Below are 25355 nucleotides of genomic sequence, written 5' to 3'. Positions count from 1 at the left end.
AATCGACAGTTCTACCCGATTTCAATAACCTTTTTTTTTTTTTATTTTTAGGAAAAAAATGTTCCCTAACTTTTGATTTTATAATGCTAGAAAATCAATCGGAGAACCAATTGAAATAATTGATTTGGTACTGTTAAGGAACCGAAATCAAAACTGGAATCGTCAATTTTTGGTTCGATTCTGATTCAAGACTTTTTGAAACCGGAACCATTGATTTCAGAACCGAAACCGGCAGTTTCGGAACCGTAGCCATCCCTACCTATAAACTAGTGACGACCACAGTTCGATTTCAAACCGGAATCTAACGGTCAAAACTGACACTAAATTGTAATCAATGATTTTGGTTTCAAACAGTAACCATAACCGTGAATTTAAAGTTTGATTCTGATTATTTATTTTTTGAAACTGAAGCCAATGGCTTTGGTTTAAAATTAGCGATTCTAATTTAAAACCATGAAAAACATATTTTTAAAGAAATTCATAATTACTTTTTTTTGTTATAGTTTTATAAAATAACTTTTAAGATTTTTTATTAAATTGGTTTAATTTTTTTAATAATATTATTTATTGTTATTATTCATTCAAAACCAAAACAAAATCGGTATCAATAATTTCAAAATTATTTTAAAAATAAGAGAAAAGCGATCGATTCTGATTCCACTTTTTAACCGGAACGGTGGTGACCCCTACTGTAAACATAAAGGTGGGATTGTGATAAACAGGGAAGCACCTCCGTTGTACGGCAACTAGTTTAGAAAAAGCTTAGAATCATCTGAAAAGAGAGAGAGAGAGAGAGAGCACGAACGACATGTTATTCTCATTAACTATATGTCGTTTATCAAATCGATACAAGAGACGACATTTCTGTATTTTATTATTTGCAGAAAAAAAAAGAAGCGCGTTTCCATAAAAAACCCTTCAGAGTTCAGACAGTGTTACTCACTCTCTTCGTCCCTCTCGAAACTTGACCTTCAAGATGACGAAGCTATTGCGATTGCTGCAATATTCCAGGTTTCAACTTTCTCCCTTGAAAATGTTAATCTCCTGACTGTTTTTCATGGTTATACTCGTTTATTTCTTAATTGTTCGAGTAAATTTCTCCATAAAATAATTTCGTTTTCTCTGTTTGTTTGCGGATAAATGTGGGAAACCTGAGGAAAATGATGTTTCTTTTTCTTTTCTTAGTTTTTAAATTTATCTTTTTATATTTCTATATTTTCGTTTTGATTTTTGATTTTTAATGTCGCTTAGTTTGTGGCTAGGTTCATTGATACAGTTCTATCTGGAGAATGGTTGTTCAGAAGTTGCACGTTTTTATTTGATAAAACGCTGCTTAAAGATTGTGTGTGTATGTGTGTTTTTATCTTCTTCTGGTGGCGAATACAGTGGTTGCTATATGTTCTAGATGTGGGAAGCTGTTTGATGTTTGCGAACTATTTAATAAAATGCTTGAGAGAAATGTTGTGATTTGGAATGGAATGATTGCGGGGTATGTACAAACTATGTTTGTAAAAGAGTTACATCACTCTTGTTTTTCTGAGATGATATCTGCTGGTGTTAAACCAGACTCTATTACCTTGCTAGTTTCTTTTGATCAATTACTGAATGAGCAAGTCATAAACAAGGTAGGGAAATCCATAGTTATAAAATAAGACACGGTGTTCACTTGAATTTTGTTTCTCTTGGTTGTCTTTCTTTCTTTTTGATGGCATCATTGATGTTCTTGTTTATTTCTTACTTGTTTGAGTAAGTTCTGTTCGTTTCCCCACAAATTGTTTATGTTTCTCTCTTTGGTCGATAGAAAAATGTGAAAAGCTAGGAAAATGATGTTTTGAGCATATAAGTCTATAATTTTAAATTTTTTTATTTGGTTCTAGTGGGTTTCCTTTGCCACCAGAAGTTAATTGGGGGTCTGTTATGTTATATCTATTTTTAGTTGTTTTTATTGTTTGTATGATACTGTATGTCAAGTGCACTCAAAAAGAAAGGATTTGGAAAATTTTTGAATTGTTTGCATTTGAGTAACAATGGTGTATCTAATCAAAAAAATTAAAGTTCCTTAGATTGGAAACTCTGTTCACTCATTCTATAGTTTTGAGATAGTTGTAGTTGTGCTTACGTATGTCATTTGCCCCTTTCTTTCATCCCTATTATGTTAGTCCCAAGAAAAAAAGGCACAATATTCAGGTGGTGTCCAATATTTCTCTTTCCAAAGGCAAAAATCCATTTTTTCTTGTTTCTGTCTAAGCCATTTCAATTCCTAAATCTGTTCTTATTTTCTGAATGATGAATAATATGATGCTTGTAGAGTAAATAAGTTGGTTAGCAAATATTTTACATGCTTTCTAAAAGGAGTGAGATACGGAGGAAGGGTCTTGCGCTCTCTCTCTCTCTCTCTCTCTCTCTCTCTCTCTCTCCTTTTTGAATTTGGTGGAGCTCTTTGTGAATCATTCTTTTTCCATAAATCCTTAAAACAGCAAAGTGTATAGTATTAGATCCTTTTCATTTTTTAAATGCCAACTGTATTATTTTTTTGCATGAATGGATATTGACACACTATACATAGGCCTATGATTCAGCCTTACTCAGAATACTCCCTGTGTTGTGCCTGTGGATGGATGCCTTTATTAATATTTATTATTTGGCTGGCTTTACTTGGATGGTCCCTTGTGTTCTGCCTAGGGGTGGATGTGTTTCTGGATATTCAGTATTTGGCTGGCCTAGATTGAGCCCAAGTCTACTGCCATACAGGGAGCAAGGATTGCCAGGATCTGTCCCTGGGATAGAAAACAGACAGTGTGTATCTGCTATTTTATGATGTGTTAAAACATTCTGCCACAAGATTAAAAAAAAAAAAAAGAATTGATTTACGATGAGAATGAAATGTCTATTTTGCTGCAAAATAAGCTCTGACAGCTTTTCTCTTCCAGGCAGTAAATAGAAACTTCTAGATCATAATGCTCATTAACCAACAACTAATGGCTGGCCAACATTGAAACGTTTACCAATAATTGGGGTCCATAAATGATTTAAGGCATTTAATTCTGATTTGATGCTTAACGACTTATGTGCATGTACTTTGTCTGATACTGCCCTTTCTTTATTCACATTTTCAAAGCAAAATTTTCAAGTGCAGCGGGTGCTTTCTAGGGGTGAGCATTCGGTTTGGTTTATTCGGCTAATTGGTTATTTTGGTCTCAATTTCTCAGCTAATTCGGTCTGGTTTGATTTGAAAAAAATGTTAAAATTTCGGTATCTGATTTCAACAAAACCAAACAAATTGGCACGTAATGTTTTATCACTAATAATGTAATCTTTAGCCTATTTTATCTCTATCATTAGAGGTTAGCTTTTGTTGTTTGTGTAATTATGTTGTCTTGAAGTAATTATTCTTTTTTGTTTTGTATTTACTTATTTCGATAAAGAGAAGTTAAAAGAAAAGGTAGGAGAGTTCTTTGGTTGTGAATATAAGCTACTTGTAATTTATTGAATTCTCTACAGTGATTTGGTCAATACTATAAATTGGCCTTTTATTTTCATTTAAATTAAATTTTAGTATAATTGTTACAACTTTTTCAATTAAGATACTCTGTTGCAATTAATCATTAAGTTTAAATGATAAATCGGTTTTGTTACTGTTTACAATGTTTTGTATGTAGATTGCTCTTTTGGATTTAGATTTTTTACCTTGAAAAAAAAAAAAAAAATTTCAGATTCGTGTTCAATTTTTTTTATTGAATTTTTCAATGTTACATTATTTTGTTTTGGTTTAAAAAAATTGCCGAAAAACTCTGAATACTCACTTCTAGTCCACTTTGCTAGCTCTTTGGGAACCATGGAGCTCTAAGAGCAAAATCAGCTCAAAATTCTTGAAACTTCCTAGCTAATGAATTATAGTACAAATTCATCATCTTTGTCTCAGATGGAAATGAAATAAGTGTTACTGTAAGAAGATCAAACTCATCATAAAAGGCCTCTGTCTACATTAAGGGTCGCAAAAGATGCATGTAGTCGACCCTACTGGTTTGGGGACAAGCTTAATGAGTCTGTTAAGTAGTATCGATATCAGTATTAGCATTCATGTCGAACATTCTTAGAGAGTAATAAAGAGGTAGGCAGCCTTTGAAGCATTTTTATCTCCATATGGTTGTTAATCAAACAGCTCTTTTGCTAGTGTGAAATGGCAGTCATCTAGATTTAATTTAGAATGCTGTTGGACCTCCTTTTCTTTGGATTGGGTAACATGAAATAGTAGAAGGTTATTTCCTTCTGCATTTTTCTTTTTGTATGTATATTTTCACATCAATCACCTTCTTGTTTTTCAATTTATCAAGTCTATCTTCTTCCTGCTGGCATGTTGATAAAGTGACCTCATCAGTATTTAGAAGTCTTAAAGTTGCATTATGTAACTAAAACTTTTGGAAGGCTCCTCTGCTCATGAAAACTTTTCGAAGTCTCCTCTGCCCATATACCTTGTTGCTAAAATTTCTTTCATTATGTTATCTTTTTCTTTTTTTTTGGATGAAGAGTGACAATAAAAGAACTCATATCTTTAACTCTTGAAAGTCGAATGTATATTTAAGAGCTGCAAGGTCTTACATTATGCCATTTTCCTTTTACCCTGTTCTTGATGGCAGCTTGGCCAGAATCCTCTAGTTATGGTGTTTTTTATCTAATACTGAAAATTGAATTGATGAAACAAGTGCAGACCACTTTTCGTGGTTTTCACATGTTGCAACGACATATTTTTCTCTCTAAGACTTCAAGTAACGAAAACAAACATGTTTTACTATTAACAACGAATATCAGAGATAAAAAATGATATTGAATACCATATTGTGTATAATGTTTCTATAAGGCATTTCCAATTTCTTTTTAGATACTTGATTAGTTTTTTGTATACTTAATATGTTTTTTTTAATATATCACAGTAACTCCTCCAGCCTTCTGTGATTCTGAATATGAACTTGAAGTTGATTCTGAAACTATTTCAGTTTTCTTATGGACTGCAGTATTTGTTCTTTTACTTTCTGATTTCTGGTGGTTGTGTCTGAATAGGAATTCTTTTGGAAAATCTATTGATGGGAGAGATGCTTCAAGGTTGCATGCTCTTTCATTCCAGGCTGGCATTTCAACTGCTAGAGTTCATTTTACTGAAAAAGGTGTTTAGACATTTTTACAAATATTTTTCTGAGTCTTGAAAACTTGGATCCCATGTGCCGTATATCTGAAACTGCAAGTATTTTTGCAGAACGAATATTTGCTCCATACTCTGTTTTCAAAGGAAAAGCTGCACTTTCAGTTTCACCTGTTCTGCCAACTTTCACTAAGTTGGATGTAAGCATAATTTTCCTCCTTTCATTTTTTCAATTTTTCATATGCTTTTATATAAACCCTAATAAAGTTTCTCCTCCTTTCCTTTCCTTATTTGGCAGTCTGGGCATCTTACAGTTCAGCGCCGTGGTTCTTTGATGCTAACTTTCATGCCTGCTATTGGTGAGCGCAAGTATGACTATTCGAGGAGGCAGGTAGAATTTCTTTCTCTTCACCTATAATCTTAATCTATTTATTAATCAAGTGCTACCCTGGCTTCAGTTCCATTATTACCCCCCGGAGATGCTGGTTTCTCTGTTTGTTTATCTTCCTATCTACCGATCTATCTCATGTGTACGCGTCTTATTCATTTTCATGACTGATTTACTGATATCTTTGCAGTGTTTTGCTTTGTCAGCCACAGAGGTTGGGTCTTTGATAAGCTTGGGTCCAAAAGATTCTTCGGAATTTTTTCATGATCCTTCAATGTTATCAAGGTTGATTTTCTGAATTTCTTTTTGTTTTCTGTTCTTTTATTCAAAACTTTCAAAGCAATTGCGATCTCTTTGCTCAATTCCAGATGGAAAATATGTTGAACCTGCTTGACTTAGCCTTTGTAATGTTTCATTTTCCCAGTAGCTTTCTTTGACTAACTAATTTATGTTGCAGTAATGCTGGTCAAGTGAGAAAGAGCTTATCAATTAAGCCACATGCAGATGGTGGTGGTTATTTTCTGTCATTAAGTAAGCTTTTTTTTTTTTTTTTTTAATTGTTACATTTTGATCGAAATTTGAATTTATTCTGATACATTTGCTTTGGGTAATGTTTATGTAACTTGGATAATGTCAAACATCCATTTGAATAGTTGAACTTGGAGGTGCAACCATTTGAATAATTGTATAAATTGTGCATATTAGTTAAGAAATAAATTGTCAAAATCTAAAAAATCTTTAGTAGCAAAAATAAGAAATAATATTAAATAGCATCAAGTATAATATATATATATATATATATATATATATATATATATATATATATATATATATATTTGAACCATTGATTATTTATTTATTGCTTTTACCAATTTATATCAAACACCTCATTAAAAACTACTACAACAATACTAAACGTTAATTTCAAATTAGTTGGGGTCAATTACATAAATTATTTGTTTCCATCTGCTCCTTTTATAGCCACATCCTCACTAATGTCTAGAACCCATAAGTTTTGGAAACAACTTCTCTCCATATCTAGGTATACCTTTTTGTCGTTTAATAACTTCAACTATTAGCGTATCATACTTATGAGTCGAAGCACCTGGGAGTCTACGTAGGTCATGACCAGACCATCTTAAACGTCTTTCCTCATTTTATTCCCAACTTGTGCTATTTGCACCTTAAAATCTAATGTGACCATACATTTATCTTAATATCCTTATCTCTGCCACATTTATCTTGTGAACATGTTGGGAATTCAGGCCCTAAATTAATTTCCATGTAACGTTGAAGGTCTCATTGCTGTTCTATAAAACTTGCAATTCAATTTACTGGATGTCTTTGTATAACATGGCATACTTGTACTTTTATGAAAACTACAACAAGTATTTCATAAGTACTTTTATTTGTTTTCTCATGTAATCTTTTAATCAATTAGCTATAGATTTTAATTTTTATGCTTTATCTGCTTGAAAGAAGTGTGGTTAATTGTTAATTATGAATTTTTTTCATTTTTAAATTATATAGAAGGGACCTAAATATAAATATATGTAGATTAAATATGTTCATCACTAACTAATCCGGTGAGTATGATTATAATCTTTTTAATAGTATGTTTTAGAATTTGTCTAATTCATTTAGCATTATTTAACTTTTAAATACAAAATTATTAATTGTTATTAGCAGTTTACTTTTTTTCAATCGTTATGTTTGAACCATTAATAACAAACAAATATAGAATTTTAGAGCTCTTAAATTATTATTGTTTCACACTGAATTCTTTTGATTTTATTTTTCTCGTTTAGAGGAATTTCTAGTGGTTAAAATTTTAAAAAAATATGAGAAATAGAATTAAGCTAAAATAAAGAACAAGCTTATATTAATAAAATAAATTTAAGGAAAAAGAAAATGCGAGATCCCGCAATGTGATGCAGGTAATTCTGCTTGTATTACTTGAATTTTGCTTTTGTCAACAAGGTTTTTTCCCACTGCTGTCTAGATTGTCCTTTTGATAACTGTAAAGTTCCCTGTTCTTATGCTGTTGTTACTTCAGGGAGACTTGAAAGATCTTTTATATTATCATCCACAGATCATGCAATTGGTTCTTTGGCCCTTTTGTTTTCTCAATAGAATGTTGATTCAGTTGCATGTTAGCTCATTCTTTTTTCTTTTTTGTTTTCTGCAGCCGTTGCTAACAATGTTTTAAAAACCAACGACTGGTTCAGTGTTCCTCTCACTGCTGGTGAATTTACAGTTTTGAAGACAGCTTGCAGTGTATGGCATAATTAATTATTCCTTTTCCCTTGCTTCTTCACAATTTTGCTGGAAATATGATTCCTTTCTTTTTCTCAATTTTTATATCAGAAAGTGGCCATCTGTGAGAGGCTCCAGAGATATATAATTACCATGAATTGAATTATTAAAATCTGAACAAATTAGAAAAGATGCTACCTTATTGTTCTTAGGATAGTACCAATGACCAATAATTATAATTTTCAAAGGCTCAAGTTCTTTACATAATATCAGGGTCATTTGCATGCTCCTATATTTGGTATCATTTGTTTATTTTCTTTGAATATTCTCAAAATAATTTTGCAAATCTTGTTGGGAGGGTATAAATATCAGGATCTATATGGCTTTCTTTTTTGTCAGGATCAAGTTAGTTGAGTTCCATACTTAAGAAAAATTCATAATGCGACAAGAGATGCAGGAACGAGATATCTGAGTAACACCATTCAGTGTATCGTAGAAAATTCTGTCAAATATTTTTAGTACATTTTAACGTGTACCTCGAGAAAAGGAATGTGTTTTATGCTTTTAGACACTTGCTAGCTATGTCTAAAGATTTGCTCTGTTCATCTATTAATTGCTTGAATGCCATGATTATGCATCTTTTATTGTGCCAATACATGATTATGCACTGTCTGACTGTTCTTTTGAATTCAGGGTTTACAAAAGCATGCAATCAATTTTTCATTTTTTTTTCCTTTTTCGCTCTCTCACCGAAATGTGGGTTTCACTCTGATTTTTTGTCATCCTTTGTGCAGTTTGTATTGCCCCATATCATGGGTTGGGATCGGTTAACTGCTAAACTGCCCGGATATGTAGTTGGAAATCCGCCGAAGGCAGATAGGCTAGAGCCTGAGTTAGAGTGGGCTAGATGAAGCCATGCACAGCTATTGGAATGCTTTGTAGACCTAGATAAGATCGAATCCTGTTTTGCTAAATGAAGCCATCCGTCTCTGTGTTTCATCTTGTATTGCTTGAATTATCTGCCCTTTCCCCTGTAGATTCTTGCAGATGGCATATTCAAACCATATGTAGGCTATGTCTGTTTGTTTCATGGAAAGCGTTTTTCAATGTTCTGACTATGGAAATTTGGTCAATGGAAAATGTCTGCTTTTTGTTTAGCTGTTTTCCAGGAAAATAATTTCTTGCTTTCAAAATATAAAGTCATTTTCTAAATCTTGCAAATTCATAAAAAGGAATTTGCAATGGAACTGTATACTTGGATCTATTAGTTTACGACAGCTGTGAAAAACCTGGAGCCAAATTGCTCTTGGTTATTGTTCTTTCAGTATCTATAATAGTTCTCATGTAAAGAAAAGTTTAGATCAGAAACAAGAAATTGAACACAACCAATTGCATGCTCAGAAGCTAAAGACTATGTCTGGGAATATTTCTGCTTGAATTATTATCTATTACAAAGGATTTTTTTTTTCAGAAGAATAATAGAGAAATTGTACTTGTACTGAAATTGTGTCAATGATAGAGATTAGAACGCAAGAACAGTAAGGAGAAACAGAATTGATTGAAGGACAGAATTTGTAGTAGTATTAAAAGAAGAAAGTTGAAGATAACAATGGAGAGTGGCAAAAATGACTGTAAAACAGCCCCCAGGACTTGAGCCCGAAGCAGATACTCTGCTCAATACAACAAAAGAGAATAAAGATGCCCTGTACATGATTACTGCTAACATATATATAGAATCATTCTTAACAAACATGCTGAGCTGTCTCAATCCCTTCCTTGCTGCACACCACTCCCCTTTGTTGTAGATTTGTTGTAGATTTATTCCTTCTATAATAAACCAAAAACGGTTTTGCACTTGATGACGTGGCATTCTTATCATTACCGCCCCCTTCTGAAAAAGCCTTGTCCTCAAGGCTGAAATTCAGAAATTGTGCCTTCAGGTCAGACTCGTTTATCCAAGTTGCATCTGTTTCGCTTTGCCCCTGCCACTGAATTAATACCTGAGGTATTGGGCCTGAAGTGGAGTGCAGAGATCGTCGCTGGCAAACTTTATAGGGCTCAACCAATGGTCCTGCTTCTATGTTGAGACCATCCGGCAATTGTGCAATGACTGGATGGTTGCCAATTACCCTCTTGAGCTGAGACACATGGAATACAGGGTGTATTTTGGATCCCAAAGGCAGTTGGAGCTTATAAGCAACAACCCCTACCTTCTTGAGTACTTCGAAGGGTCTGTAGAATCTAGTAGCTAGCTTGTCATTGACTCTATTGGCTACGGACTGCTGCCTATGTGGCCTGAGTTTAAGGAAGACCCTTTCCCCAATGGAGAACTGAACATCACGGCGTTTGGGGTTAGCATATTTGGTCATCAGCTGCTGAGCTCTATGTAGATTGTAGCAGAGCTGCTGAAGTATCTTATCCCTATCTTGGAGGTGTTGGGAAAGAGCTTCAACACGAGTTTCACCCGGTAGGAACCGCTGAAGGGTTGGGGGTAGCCTGCCATAAACTAGTTCAAATGGTGTTTTCTTAGCAGCTCCTTGATAATTGGTGTTATACCAATATTCTGCCCAGCAAAGCCACTTAGCCCATGATTTCGGATGCTCGGAGGAGAAACACCGGAGGTAGGATTCCAAGCTGCGGTTTAGCACCTCTGTCTGACCATCACTTTGGGGGTGATAAGTGGTGCTGAAGGACAGAGTAGTACCTTGCAAGCGGAAGAGTTCAGTCCAAAAGTTACTTAGGAACAATGGGTCGCGGTCACTGACAATAGTTACCGGAACACCATGGAGTCTCACAATCTCCCTCATAAACAGAGTGGCTACGGATGCAGCTGTAAAAGGGTGTCGAAGGCCGAGAAAGTGAGCATATTTTGACAATCTATCAACCACCACTAAGATGCAGTCCACCCCTTGGGACTTTGGAAGGCCTGTGATGCAATCAAGAGCTATGTCCTCCCATATTTGGCTTGGAACTGGAAGTGGCTGTAACAGACCCGCCGGCGACTTAGCCTCATATTTGTGTGTTTGACAGATCAAGCAAGCAGCGACAAACTTCTTTATGGTGCCCATCATACCCGGCCAATAGAAATTGGAGGCAACCCTTTTGTAAGATCTATAAGCTCCTGAATGTCCGCCTAACGGAGTAGAATGAAACTCTTCTATGATCTTGGGTATCCACTTAGAGGAGGGAGGTAGCACCAATCGTCCCTTATAGAACAAATTCCCGTGGATGAGAGAATAATGAGCTTGAGATGGTTTACCCGAAGAGATTTCTGAGATAATCTTGGAGAGAGTGGAATCTTGTTGGATTTCCTTAGAGATCGCATCCCAATCTATCCATTGTGGACCCGAGATGGCTTGAAATTCAACCTCATCATGACAGCGAGACAGGGCATCAGCTGCCCTATTGGTTTTTTCGGTCTTATATTCAATATTGAAATTGTATCCCATGAGCTTGGCTAACCAGTATTGTTGGGCTGGTGTGGACACATTTTGTTGAAGAAGGTGCATAAGGCTCTTTTGATCAGTCCTCACTGTAAAACACCTCCCAATTAGGTATGGCCTCCAATGCCGGATTGCTAGAACAAGAGCCATCAACTCATTTTCATAAGCAGACCTGGACATGGCTGGGTCTCCGGTAGCCTTGCTGAAATAAGCAAGAGGTCTGTTATCTTGATGGAGGACAACCCCAATCCCAGACTTAGAAGCGTCGGTTTCGACTATAAAGGGCTTAGAGAAATCTGGCATTGCCAGTACAGGGGAAGTGGTCATGGCATGCTTGAGAGCGATGAATGCATCTTGAGCATCTTGTGGCCATGTGAATTTGGCTTGGGCTTCCTTCTTGAAAGAGTGGTGAGAGGGCGAGCTAGTTGTCCATAATTGGCGATAAAGCGCCTATAATACCCTGTAATACCCAGAAATCCTCGCACTGCCCTGGTAGATTTTGGAATGGGCCACTGTAGGATACTTGAGACTTTGGAAGGATCCATAACAACTCCATCCTTAGAGATAATATGCCCCAGGTATTCAACTGATTTCCGGCCAAAGAAACATTTCTTTTGATTGAGCTGAAGTTTGTTATCACAAAGCAGTTGGAGCACAAGCCTTAAGTGTTTCAAGTGAGAATCCCAACTGTTACTATACACCAAAATATCGTCGAAGAAGACTAGGACAAATTTCCGGAGATAGGGGCGAAAGGGATCGTTCATTACCGCTTGAAATGTGGCTGGCGCATTGGTTAACCCAAATGGCATGACAAGAAATTCGTAATGGCCCGAGTGTGTCCAGAAAGTTGTCTTGGGAGTATCAGCTTCAGCCACCCTAATTTGATAAAACCCGGACTTATGGTCTAGTTTAGAGAAGACCTGAGAACCATGCAATTCGTCCAACAGTTCCTGGATAACAGGAATGGGATACTTGTGAGGAATTGTAGAGTGGTTTAGTTGCCTGTAGTCAACGCAGAACCGCCAGCTGCCATCCTTTTTCTTGACTAGGAGGACAGGATTAGAATATGGGCTGGAGCTGGGTTTGATAATTCCAGCTGAAAGCATATCATGCACCAACCTCTCGATCTCATCTTTCTGAATGTGGCCATACTTATAAGGTTTCACAGATATTGGTCCCTGACCTGGCTGAAGGGCGATCCTGTGATCGGTGGAACGACGAGGAGGGAGGCCATAGATTTCCTGAAAAACAGAAGCATGAGCCGCAAGAAGTTCCTGTAATTATTGGCTCTCAGAATCAAAATTCTCTACAGTGGAGACACATGACATTGGAGGAGGATCTATGGACAGTTCCAGTAGGACTGCAGAGAAAGACATATTTGTGACCTTAGAGAACGATTTGGCAGAAATCGCTCCCCGGGTTAGAGATGGATCACCACATAATTCCACCAACTGATTTTGATGTAGGAACTTCATAGTAAGCCACTGCCAATTCACCTGCACATCACCAAGTGTTTCCAACCATGCAACACCCAATATTATATCAAGATCTCTCAACGGAAATATAAAGAAATCACCAGAAATAGTGTAGGAACCCAGTTGTAAATGTAAGTTGCTGCACACGCCGGAAGTTTTCATGCGGTGGCCATCACCAAGCTTGACAAGGAACGGGTCGGTGGGTTCAACTGCCAAATTCAGTGCCTGAGCAAGATCGGAGGACACAAAATTGTGGCTAGCTCCGCTGTCCACCATGACTAATACTAAGTGAGAAGCCAGTAGACCCATAATCTTCATAGTCTTGGGTTGAGAGAGGCCATAGGCAGAACATAAGGAAAGCTCAAGCTGCTGGAAATGGCTTTCATTGAAGTTTATGGGCAGAGCTGTGAAGATATCTGAATCTAATTCGTGTAGGAGCCCTTCATCTGTGAGAGTTTCATCCTCTCCTCCTATTATTGCCCGTAGGGATTTGTGAGGGCATTCATGAAGTGGAGAGTAAGGTTGTTTGCAACGAAAACAGAGCCCCTTCTCTCTTAAGTCTTGGTATTCTTTGTGAGAATAGTGCTTGAATCCACGGTTTCTGGGAGAGGAAGTGGAATTTCGGGAAGGAGCAGGGAGAAAGGGTTGGCGAGAGGTAAAATCTAGAGGTCTGGAGGAGTGGGTTATGGTTTGAGTATTGGGTCGGGTCGGGTTTTGGGTGGGTGGTGGAGTTTGAAGTGGGGCGGTGAGAAAAATTTAGGGCCCAGACCAAACTTACCTGGAGAATCGCTACCAGATGATCGCAGCGTGGGTTTCTGAGTATATGGTGACTGCAGTTCGTTCAACCTCCAGCGCAACTCTCATCGCGCGATGCAGTTCCTGAGAATCAGAGGAACGTATTCTAACTCGGATTTCTTCTTTTAACCCATTTAGAAAATATCCCAAGAGTTAAAAATCTGTGAGGTTTGGAGTTTGTGCGGCTTGGGTAATGAATTCATCAATGAAGGTGGACACTGAGTTCAATTGTTTTGTGGCAGCAAGCAGCTCGTAGGGATTATCCGAATCTGAACCACTATATTTGATGAGGAGTTCGGTTTTGAGTTGGGTCCATGTGAGGTTTGGAGTGCGGCCTCTAAGCCATCATAACCAGTGGAGAGGATGGTCCTTCATTCCCACGAGAGCCATGGCAACAAACCGGCTGGAGGGGTGTTTTGTAACTCAAAATATTGCTCAGATCTTGCAATCCAGCCGAATGGGTCAGTTCCGGTGAAAATGGGCATTTGGAGTTTTTGAATGTAGTTATGGTTTGAAGATGAGGAGTGTGGGTGAAGGTCGGTGGTGGTGAGTGGGGAATGGGAATTGATGGTAGCAGATTGGTCTGGGTTTTGTGGGTTGGATGGTGAAGGAGGAGGATGTGTGTTAGATGAAGAAGCAGGGGATGTACCTGTGAGAAGAAGGTGTTTAAGCTCTTGGAGACCTTGTTGAAGCTCCGGAAGCTGGCGGGAATTATCAAGTCTGATAGAAGCAATAGAGTCTTCAATGGAGGCGATGTTCTTCTCCAGAGTTTTCACCCTTTGATCCATTCTGGTCTTAGGCATTCAGAAAAAAATCCAAAGCAGGTCGGACCAAATGATAGAGATTAGAACGCAAGAACAGTAAGGAGAAACATAGTTGATTGAAGGACAGAATTTGTAGTAGTATTAGAAGAAGAAAGTTGAAGATAACAATGGAGAGTGACAAAAATGACTGTAAAACAGCCCCCAGGACTTGAGCCCGAAGTAGATACTCTGCTCAATACAACAAAAGAGAATAAAGATGCCATGTACATGATTACTGCTAACATATATATAGAATCATTCCTAACAAACATGCTGAGTTGTCTCAATCCCTTCCTTGCTGCACACCGCTCCCCTTCGTTGCAGATTTATTCCTTCTATAATAAACCAAAAACGGTTTTGCACTTGATGACGTGGCATTCCTATCAGTCAAGGCTGTCTTTTTGATTGGCAATTCAACCGCTCTAACTTCCAGAAATTCACTTATAGTCTGTACGTGGCCTCTGTTTTTTAACATAATCATTTTTTCTTTCTTTTTTTTTGGTTTTTACCAAAATGATGAATTACGATTTACAATCACTAAACAAAAACCCTAACCCCATTCCCATCTTTTCATCTCAATGCCTAGCGCTTCTCTTACTCTCGGTCTCTCTTTCTCTAAACCAGAAATTGATCAATACACTGAAGAAATAATCTCCAACCCACCAAATCGATTGACAGTGCCTCTCTCTGTCTCTCTTACTCTAAACCAGAACTCGATTGAATCTCACTTCCTCTCTATCGTTTGATCTGTGGCTTGAATTTGAGGTATTTTTTATAATTCCTATCCAATCTCTATCTATTTCAGTTTATTAGAAAAGAGTTATCTTTTCATTCTTGTTTATATAATTGTTTAAAGGCATTAAAGCCCCTTTACTGCACAGCTTTAATTCTATTATCACAACTATGATATTGATGAACTGGGCATTTTCAATTGAACCAGTTTTAAAAGTTGAGCTTTGATTAATTGCCAGTGGGGCTAAAGAAATTTCATCGTAAATTTTTTATTTTAATTTATTTTCTTTTATTTCTGATATTCAGAGACTTATAATATGTTCTATAATAAAGCTATACCAGATCTTATAATATTTTCAGTTATGGTAGATTGGGCCAAAGTGAAAAAATCTTTGGAAATTGGGTTAAATACGTGAAATTTTAATTCTTGATCTCCGATACTGGATAGTAAAAGCAAACCCTTCCAAGAAGAAAGAATCTGAACATAATTTTCAGTTGAGAGACTGAGCAAATGATTGATTCGAATGATTTCAGTTTCTTGCAAATGAGCAGAAATAAACTGGGATGATCCATCTACAAACTATTAGTGACAGATAAGACCATTCGTGCTTGTGTTAGAGTCACCTGCTTCTATACCAACAAGTGTTTTTATCCATTTTTTTCCGGTACACGGGACACTCTGAGATTTATATTCTTTTTACCAGCTGTTAGGTATTCTAACAATTAAACACACCCTTGATATTATGAAATGGAAAGATGAGAATCAAAGAACACTTTATAGTTTTGTCTCATTGGTTACAATTTCATTTACAAGTTACAAGTACCTTACGAGAATTATTTTTGTTCCTGTTTTTTTATTGATTATTATATACTTAATAATTGACTTGGAATTATATCCGCTATGATTAACTTATCATAATTATTCCCTTATTTTGTATTATCTTATAATTAAAATTTTTTTCCTTATATTGATTTTTGAGAAATTTAATTATTTTTATAATATAATAACTTTGGGAATAAAAAATATTATATCTTAAAATTTTAATATTAAGAAAATGTTATACAAATTAGATGTCAAGCATAAATGCATAAAAAAAAATTCATAATTTTGTAAAGGAACTTGCAATCTAACGACGTCGGTTCTTACGGCTCGCCACTAAACCTCTTTCCACGGTTAGTATTCTGAAACCCTAAAGCATCCAAATTTTTTCCCTGAAAATCTGCAGACCAAACAACCAACCATGAAGGAGAAGACGGTTACGTGGCAAATCATCCACATCCCTGACAAGCCACCGGTATCTCCTAACCAGCAACCCACTGGTCAGATTATCAGAAGCCAAATTTGCACTCCTTTACTCCTTCAATATGAACACGTTTCTCTTTTTTTTTTTTTTTTTTTCTTAAATAACTGATTTCGTTTGTTTTTTTTTTTTGCAACATATAGTGAATGCTTTTGCGTCGTTGATCGAGCCTAAGGTTGCAAATACTCTTATAAGGTTGAGCTGTTATCTTCTTCATATTTAGCATTTGTAAAGATACTTTTTTTTTTTTTGTTTATTTATTTTAAGATTGATATGGTGTGATTTTTGGGTAATTTTGTTGGAATAGGCGTTTAAATCAGGTAGCTCCACTTGAAAATCTCCGCCATGTGAAGCGTATACAGAAGAGACATATTGAAGGTAATGATTTTGTTTTATTATTCTCATATACTTGTTTAAATCTAATTATTGATTTGGTATTTGATTTTGTCCTTTTTGCATCATTTGAACTAATTTCTGGTTGATTCGCAAGAAAAATTTCACAAGGTAAAGGAACTTTTGTAGCATTGCATTTTTTAGTTGTTTGGTGTATCATACATTAAGTTTCACCTAGTATGGCTCATTCATTGGTTGGTCATGACATGTATGTTCCTTTGCGGAAAGCTTTATGAAATAACTAGGAGCTAACCTTATTTTAAGAATTCTAGGAGGATTGTATTGCTTTTGGTGATAATTTAAAAAATTCAATATTGAATTTTTAAGCCTTGGCCCTAGGACGCATTTATAAAAGCTGAAGCCGCTACATTAACGACATATAAACTATATTTATCAACCAAGTCTGTTTTATGTGGCTATGTAATTGAATAAATTTGCTTATTTCCAGAGTTAGAGTGCTTTGTTGCCATGGTTCTTAGTATTTTATGTTTTATCTGAAATGGTTGTTAGATTTGCAGACATTGTTTCAATTTCTTTTTCTTTCCCTTTGATATGCAACACCATACTTATGTAAGTATATTGACTATGTTTCATAATTTTCAGGGAAAATGCAGCTGTCAGTTATCTTATGCCTAGCTTCTGAGAACAACAATCAATTGAACAACTTGCCACATGATGTGCAAGAGCTAATCAATTCTTACCAGTTGAGTCCTTTTATTACAAAAGTGGGTTATTTTTTTTCTTTTTTCTTTTTTTTTTCTTTCTTTTTTTTTTTTTTTAAATACTTGATTCCTTGTAGAACCACATATTTTGTTAGATTCATACTTTCTGCTGATTTCCAAAAGCGATGGTGATAAATTGTTAGAGTGCAGTTTGAGTGTCCTTGCGTTTCTTAATTTGTAGGCTTATCTGATTAGAGGTTGTTAATGAAGAACCATGTAAAATTCATCAACTATAATTTTATATTTTACTTTGGCTTTTAATATAGTAGTGGACCGATGATGTTCTCTTTTATTTTAAATTTGTGGATTGAGTTATGATATATGAAAGAAGAGTGTGGAGGAAACTTCTTTGAATTGGTGATTAACTGAATGCAGATCTAATGATTGGGGCAGAGAACCTTAAGACTTATAACATTAGTTTTAACTGCTGTCATGTGATTAGATTAGTCAAATTCTTAACGTAGCGTTAGTAACAATAGTGCAAAATAGACAGATTGCTTGGTTTTCTGAAAGAGCTGTGTTGCTATTTATTGGCTCTGCCCGATGACTAAGTTTTAAGGAAGTTCACAGTAAACTTATTTCGATCATTATGTATTGTCTAATAGCTTTTCTTGCTCAAAAAGTTGATTAAATAGCAAGCTCTTCTTATTGGTCAATGCCTGAATTAATGTCTACTAGCTTTTCTTTTACAACGGTGATGATATCCAATGTCATTCTCTCTGATTTCTTGTGCAAATAATTAAAATCTATTATTCTATATTGTCCTAGAAACATCATAATTGTTGCTTGTAACCATTAGAATGCCATATTTTTTTCAAATACTAATGAACAAAATTAGGGGTAACATCGTAATTTCAATATATTACTTCTTTTGCCTCTATTTCCTTGCAATAACCATACATGGATACGATCTAAATTGTGAATTTGTTTGCTTATTTATCAAAATGATACCCCTTGATATCCTTATGTTTTGCATTCTTGATGAAGTATCAAACTGTTAGATGCTTTTATAACGGCAGCTAGAGAAATGAATTATCTAAGTTCTAGAATCTCTAAAATTTGTAAATCATGTTTCCAAAGCAAAAGATCATACTTTTTAGGTTTGTATATGATATGGAAACTCTTATTTATTAGGCATTCCCTATTCCTGTTAGAAATTCCTCTTATCTGAAATAGTGCGGTTATTTGCTTTTAAACTTGTAAGATTGCCTTTGAGATAGTTAAGGCAGTCATATCTTACATATGGGCTTTAACAATTCCAGATTTGCAAATATGCTGCAACGACTAAGGAAGAGTGGGAAGAACAATGCAAGTTTTGGCCAACATCATTCCATCCACCTACCTAGTAAGTTTTATGCTATTTCACTATAATGTTTCCCTAATGATTATTTTCCTTCTCATTTCTCTATAATTTATATGCTATTTCACTGTAAGTTTTACTAAGGATTCGTACCATAGATACTTGAAACAATGTTATCTTGCAATCTTCTGCTGTCTTACTAGACCTTAATGATATGGAAGCAGTAAAGAGGGATTATAATGCTAAAACTTTCTAAAGGTTGCATGCTTTGTATGAAATTTAAAATTGAGCTAACTGTTGTCAAAGGGAAAAAATGAATCAAATGACGATGCAATTAGGTTATAGATACTGATCAAACTATGAGATAATAGTCCAATTAATTTAGTAATTTTGATCTTCAAGCTTGGTGGTTACTTTGTCTTTTTAAAACATAGGGAAGGTTCGGTAGGCAATGTCTATTCTGAACTTTGGTCTTCAACCAAGCAAAATGGAGGAAAAGAATATCCAGCCCCTATGAGATAGCAAGCTTTTGATTAACTAAAGATTTGATTGTTATCCTACTTGCTCAGCTGACGATGCGCTTGATTGAGGAAACTGTACCAATATCAGTAACCGTCATATTAGTTAACTTAATCTCAATGTAATTAAAGTTTGTTTAGTATAGTTTATGATGTTTGATCACATTTCAAGTTTTTCCAAGTTATTATTTCTGTCTTTAGCTATTGTTGCAATAGTTGTAAATGAAGTGCCAAACTAATGACAACATGGAATATCATAGAATATTATATATTCGATTCTTTCTATAGGATTGGTTCTTCCTTTTCTATAGTTTATATTTATATTGAAGCATTTCTTCACATGGATACATCAAAATTAGTGTGTTTTTCCTTGTCCTAATTCATTTTTATATTTTCTTTCCTCCAATTATAGCAATATTGATGGCATTACTGGATTTGGTGAAGAGGACTCGCAATCTGTTTTCAACTTCATGAAAGTGGCTACTGACCTGTCGAAATCTGGTGATGGTTCGGTAACTATTTAATTTCTTTTTTGAAATAAGTTTACTTGTATGGAGGTAGTGATACGTCAAGCTAATGTTAATTTAACTGCCAACATTGGCAGTACTGGGGTAGCATGCATCCTATTTACCTTAAAAGCTTCTGAGAGTGGAATGGCAATACTTGAGTTACAATTGCACAAGTTGGGCTCGACTCCACTTACTAGTCCAACATCGGATTTCATTATTTTTCTTTGGAAGGATAGTGTGAAATTTGTAACTGGCTTTTGGCAATTCTTCGCTTTGCCATGAACCAACTGATAACACTAAATGAACACAGCTCTCTATTAGAAATGAGATGGTGCTTGCTGGCATCATCATTTCACAGATTACTAGTTATAGTAGAGCATTTTTCATGTCTGAATTTGTCTTTTGTTTGCATTTCTGCAGATTGTCAATGCTGCAGTTATAGTGGATCCTTCAGTTCAGCAAATTATTGCAAGCGGGTGTGATCAGATCTATTCATGTCATAAAGAGAACCACACTGAAAACAACCACTTTAACATACCAGTTTCTCCTTTAGATCCTGATTCCAACAGTGTAGCAAGTCATGCAACTGCAATTCCAAACAGTCTGCAATCACATGATAAACCTGAAACTTCATGTGTTGCTGTTTCTTGTTTAAACCCTTGGCAGTGGTCTGGGCAACAATTAAATAAGCAAGGTTCTTTTAATTGGCATCCTTTACGACATGCTGCTATTGTTGCTATTGAATCTTCTGCAGAAAGGGATAGGCATCTCTTCCCTGTTTCTAAGGAAAAGGCTTTTGAAGTGGAACCGATGCTGTCTTCATGTGCAGATTCTCCAGCAAAAAGACAAAAGACAAACATTGCAAATGTGAGTTAAATCTATCTTCTGTATATATGGGTCAACCTTGTGAAATTGGGTCTGTTTTGTGAACCGCTAAAGAGGGTCACTGATTTATACTTTTTTGAAATGCTTTATGCTTCTTCTATATTCAAAGGGAAAGTGCTAATCATCTACTATGGCATTGACATTTGCCTTGCATTTTCTTTGGTGATGGTTGAAATGCATGTCAACTTTATGTGATCATGCTTAGGTTGAGAATGGGAAAGAAATGGATGCTCATAATGAAGCAACATCAGTGAGACCCTATCTATGCACTGGTTACGACATCTTTCTGGTTTGGGAGCCGTGTACCATGTAAGTTTGTAAAGCTATGACTCTGTCAGCTTTATCTTCATCTTGTAGCCAGGACTTGTACATTCTTTAGCACTTCAGTTTAATTCTAAGAATAAATTTTCTGATATTAAACAACTTTTCCATGGAAGGTGTGCAATGGCGCTTGTTCATCAAAGAATTAGGCGAATATTTTATGCTTTCCCCAATCCAAATGCCGGTGCATTGGGCAGTGTTCACAGACTACAAGGAGAGAAAAGCTTGAATCATCACTATGCTGTTTTCAGGGTGGTTTTACCGGAAGATGTTCTTAATGTGGTTGAAACAGCCAGAAAAGATGATAATGGTGATCAAATTGCAACTACGGCTGGTTAAAACGCACATCCTGATATTGAATGAGATCAACCTGTTGTGGTCTATTCTCCAGGAAGATAAAGGAGTCAATTATTTTTCAGAAATCTTGCCCTTGCAAATGCAAATGTTCTGTTAACGGCTAATTATTTTTTTAGAAATCTTGATCCAAACATGTAGTTCTTGCAGTTTGTTCTATTGATGATTCATTTTTAGATGTCATATTTGGAATAAAGATATGTGGAGTTCATTTTATTTATGAATTAATTTCACTAAAAGAAAATTAATTTGTAATGAATTATCATGTTTTAGATTAGGGCTGTGCTTTGATCTTGGTATTTCAAAATTGAATTGAAAAAACAAACCAAAGATGTTCTAGAATTGGAAATAATCTAACATTGTAAGAACAAAAATTGATTTGGACCGAAATACCAAATGTATTTATTAAGGCTGTGCAGATCCGGTTCTGGGAGTGTTCTCAAGAGGAACTGGAACTGAATCCAAAATTCGGTTCCTTCATTTTTTGGAATTATAACTGGAACCAAAAGACTAAAGAACCAAAATGTAATCGACAAAATTTTTGGTATGGTTTTGATATGGTTCTTCGATTTTTCGATTTTGGTTGGTTTCGAATCCTCTTCCCAATTGAAAATTATTATATTTTTAAAATTTATTACAATGTTCTTTTATATAAAAATATTTTAATGTCAAAATAACAATATCTACTAATTAAAAAAAATCACCGTACTAGGATAGACATTAAAAAAATAATTATCAATAATAAATTTTTATTTTTATTCTTTGTAAATAAAAATCCAAACATTTATCTATCAGCCATGAGCTAAATTAACCTCCCCAATACGAAAATAATTTTGCATCATTCTCATACCAGTGGCAGCTTTTGAATAAATCATATTCATATACTAACTCTCTAAAAATGATTTATTAATCTACTAATAAGTCATTCAATGACAGTTCTATCTATCACTTTCTTGTGAGGGTTTGTACTGATTCGCTTTCGAGCCGTTGAGCGATGATGTTATAATTTTTGTTATTGAAATTTGTGATTAGATTTATATTTTATTCTTTGGTAAATCAACTGCGAAATATTTTTCTATTTTTAGCCTTTGTTTGGCAAGCTACGGTAAATTTTTAATCAAATTTAGCCAAAAAATTCTGATGAATCTAAAAAATCCTTAATTGAGGAAATCCTGGCAGTCAAGTAATCAAGCTACTGCCCTTGTGAACGTGTCACAGATAATTTCTCCTTTTTTTTTTCTTTTTTTTATTTATTTTAAAAAGACAGAAGAAAAAAAATATCTATGCTTTTTCATCATCTTTTAAGTTCTAAATAATCTCCGAAATAATAATATGAACATTACAAATATTAGTCAATCATAATTAATAATTGAATAATGAAGTTTTATTTTTGTGGTTCTCAACAAAAAGCTCTCATTATCTTTTAGGTTCTATGAAATCTCCAAAATGATGGTACCTTCAATTGTCACATGATAAACATGTTAGTAAAATTAAGACTTTTAAAGATAAAAATAATCTATATTAATTGTGCCTAATAAATAAAAAAAAAGTAACTTCCAAGAAAATTATAGATATAGTAAAATACTATATAAACATTTATGAATTATCATATTGTTAAAATATTATATACAATAAGAAATGATGGGTCAAATATTAATTTTTATGTGGGATAAATAATTTTTATTTAAACTCCATTTGTATTATTAATTAAATAGTACCAGCTAATAAATATTTTATTTTCAAATAATAAAATTTTATATATGCTACAAATAACATAACATACTAAAAATTAAAATAAAAGATATATGTATTGATTGGAAGGTAAATGACACCTTGATCTTCAACATTTTTGTCCTCTGTCAGGTGTTTAATGAATTTAATGCAAGGAAGCTCGAGAAGAAGAATGTCTTCAAGGGAATACATAAGAACAAGCTATTCTTGGGGATCATTGGCATAACCATTCTCCTTCAGGCACTGATGGTGGAGTTTCTGAGGAAATTTGCAGATACAGAGAGGTTGAATTGGGGTGGGTCAATGGGGTCTATGCATTGGAGTGGCAGCTCTTTCTTGGCCAATTGGTTGGGCTGTCAAGTACATACCTGTTCCTGAAAAGCCAATTTTCAGCTATTTCAATTGGAAAAAGTAGAGTCAGGAAACATAAATTCTTTAATTTTTTTTTTCCTCTTAGTTTAAATAAATATGCAGATGCCTTTTTGTAAAAGAAATTGATATTACTATTTTTTTACATATGCGCATTTGATTGGATGTATTCCAGATGAATTTAATACAATGATTATATCTGTTTCTAATCCAGTCACAAAAGCTTGAACAGATACATGTTGGAAATATGTTCAAAGAAACAATGAAGGACAAAAAAAAAAAAAAAAAAAATATTAATCTCAGAAATCAAAATTTCAAGATCAATAACCAAGTTCTCGTAGACATTAACTGAAATTGCATTCGTTTCGGTACATTTCAGTTTCCTGCTATCTCGATTCTTTTTCAATTTCAATTTGTTAAATATAGTTCTTCGGTTCGGTTCGGATCCCTCGGAAACTATGCACATCCCTAGTATTTATTATTATGGTATGGTTCTGAAACCTTAATAAGCAGAATTGTATTGGATTACATTGAACTGGATGATTGAATATAGAGCTGGTTCTATGCGTTTGTGTTTTTATAGCTGCTGATTCAAAATAATTTGAATTTTAATAATATAATATGAAATAAAGGTATATTAAATCTATAGCTATACTGTATATAAATATGGAAATAAGGGGAATAATAAGATTTTTGATATTGTTCTTCATAAATTTTGGAATATCCTAAAATAGTTTAGTCGTAACCAATTTGAAAATTACATTTTATACTAATGAGTGTTTGGATGAGTGGTTCGACACTCTTATCCCTTAAGTAAAGTTGAGAGTTCCATCCTTATTGATGGAGCAAATACTTGTAGGGAGCACTTTACTCCTTCTCGGGGCGAGCAAGACAAAAAAGAAACATTGAATTTTATTATTTGATTGGATATAATTTTTAAAAATTATTTTTTAAATAAATACATATAGATAATAAAAAAGAAAAAAAGTATACTCTTCTTTTTTCTGTATGGTTGTGGGAAAAATTGAGGGTTTATTTTGGCGAGGACATAACGTTTCTTTTATGTAATATTTTTTATTATTTAATTAATTAATTAATTTATTTATTTTAATTTTGCAACTTAGAAAAATAGAGCAATAAAATTGGTTCCTACCATTATTTACTTTGTAATTTTCATTTATTGACTTGGCTATAATCTTTTCTTTTCTTTTTTTTTTTTTTTTTTGTCTATCAACATCAAATTTCATTAAATTACATCATTTTCAGTTAAATAAGGAGTTGATTTTTGAAATTCAAATTGGTAATTTTTTAATATAATTTATTTCTTGTTATAATTCAGTCCGAAAAGAGTTTTATTATTAATAACAATTTTTTTTATTTTTTATTTTATTTTTTATTACTGAATTAATTTATAACTACTATCACTTTAATTTAGCAAGAGATTTATATCTTTCTAGCAGATGACCTCTTGATGATTAAATATTTTTAATTTTCTTAATAGTTTTTCTATTATATTCTAAATATGTTTGAGTTGAAATATAATAGTGTTTATAAAACTAGAAAAAAACTAAACTTATATATTTCTGGTTTGGTCACCTTTTGGGGTTTCAAGAATTTATGTGTATGCATATATTCATTTTCTGTAATGCACTGGATAAGTAATACTGTCATTATAGTCAAAATAATTACCATTATCAATTTAGATTATTTGCTCATTTGTTTTCTTTATCAAGCAGTAAAAATGATATATATATATATATATATATATATATATATATATATATATATATTGCTTTGGGGTTGATGACACAAAGTTGGAGATTGAATGATGACTAAATTTTCGTTTTGGGCACTTATTAAGGTTTTAATAATCTTAATTTTTAAATTAGGGACTGAAAGGTTAGGTATAGGGATTTAGTTGAA

The 25355-nt window shown here is 34.2% G+C and overlaps 2 protein-coding genes across 3 annotated transcripts; both read left to right on the top strand.

Moving 5' to 3' along the window:
• Positions 1-855: 855 nt before the first annotated feature.
• ATWHY2 (WHIRLY 2) lies at positions 856-8938 on the top strand. Its single transcript, XM_012224325.4, has 8 exons — positions 856-1011; positions 5059-5162; positions 5252-5337; positions 5436-5528; positions 5716-5810; positions 5983-6056; positions 7714-7802; positions 8576-8938. The coding sequence occupies exons 1-8, from the start codon at positions 977-979 to the stop codon at positions 8690-8692; spliced, it is 693 nt and encodes a 230-aa protein (XP_012079715.1). The 5' UTR covers positions 856-976; the 3' UTR covers positions 8693-8938.
• Positions 8939-16141: 7203 nt separating this feature from the next.
• Positions 16142-21591, top strand: EMB2820 (Cytidine/deoxycytidylate deaminase family protein). Of its 2 annotated transcripts, none has more exons than XM_012224326.4 (9): positions 16142-16349; positions 16474-16525; positions 16638-16708; positions 17327-17448; positions 18708-18790; positions 19676-19775; positions 20193-20639; positions 20863-20966; positions 21095-21591. In XM_012224326.4, exons 1-9 carry the CDS (start codon positions 16271-16273, stop codon positions 21315-21317), a joined length of 1281 nt encoding a protein of 426 aa, XP_012079716.1. In that variant the 5' UTR covers positions 16142-16270; the 3' UTR covers positions 21318-21591. The 2 variants fall into 2 exon arrangements, with proteins under 2 accessions (XP_012079716.1, XP_020537389.1); XM_020681730.3 differs by having other exon boundaries at positions 16174-16324.
• The last annotated feature ends 3764 nt before the right edge of the window (positions 21592-25355 follow it).

The sequence above is a fragment of the Jatropha curcas genome, chromosome 9 (genome assembly GCF_041381405.1).
Source record: "Jatropha curcas cultivar XTBG-Jc1 chromosome 9, XTBG_Jcur_1.0, whole genome shotgun sequence".
NCBI classification, from domain to species: domain Eukaryota; kingdom Viridiplantae; phylum Streptophyta; class Magnoliopsida; order Malpighiales; family Euphorbiaceae; genus Jatropha; species Jatropha curcas.
Note: the sequence above shows the minus strand (reverse complement) of the source record. Positions and strands in the feature narration are given on the sequence as shown.

Coding starts and splice junctions, on each gene's coding strand:
- EMB2820 (XM_012224326.4), top strand. CDS start 16,271: ATGAAGGAGAAGACGGTTACGTGGCAAATCATCCACATCCCTGACAAG. Junction 17,449..18,707: donor TGAGTCCTTTTATTACAAAA/GTGGGTTATTTT, acceptor TAACAATTCCAG/ATTTGCAAATATGCTGCAAC. Junction 18,791..19,675: donor TCATTCCATCCACCTACCTA/GTAAGTTTTATG, acceptor CTCCAATTATAG/CAATATTGATGGCATTACTG.
- ATWHY2 (XM_012224325.4), top strand. CDS start 977: ATGACGAAGCTATTGCGATTGCTGCAATATTCCAG. Junction 5,811..5,982: donor GATCCTTCAATGTTATCAAG/GTTGATTTTCTG, acceptor TTTATGTTGCAG/TAATGCTGGTCAAGTGAGAA. Junction 7,803..8,575: donor TTTTGAAGACAGCTTGCAGT/GTATGGCATAAT, acceptor TCCTTTGTGCAG/TTTGTATTGCCCCATATCAT.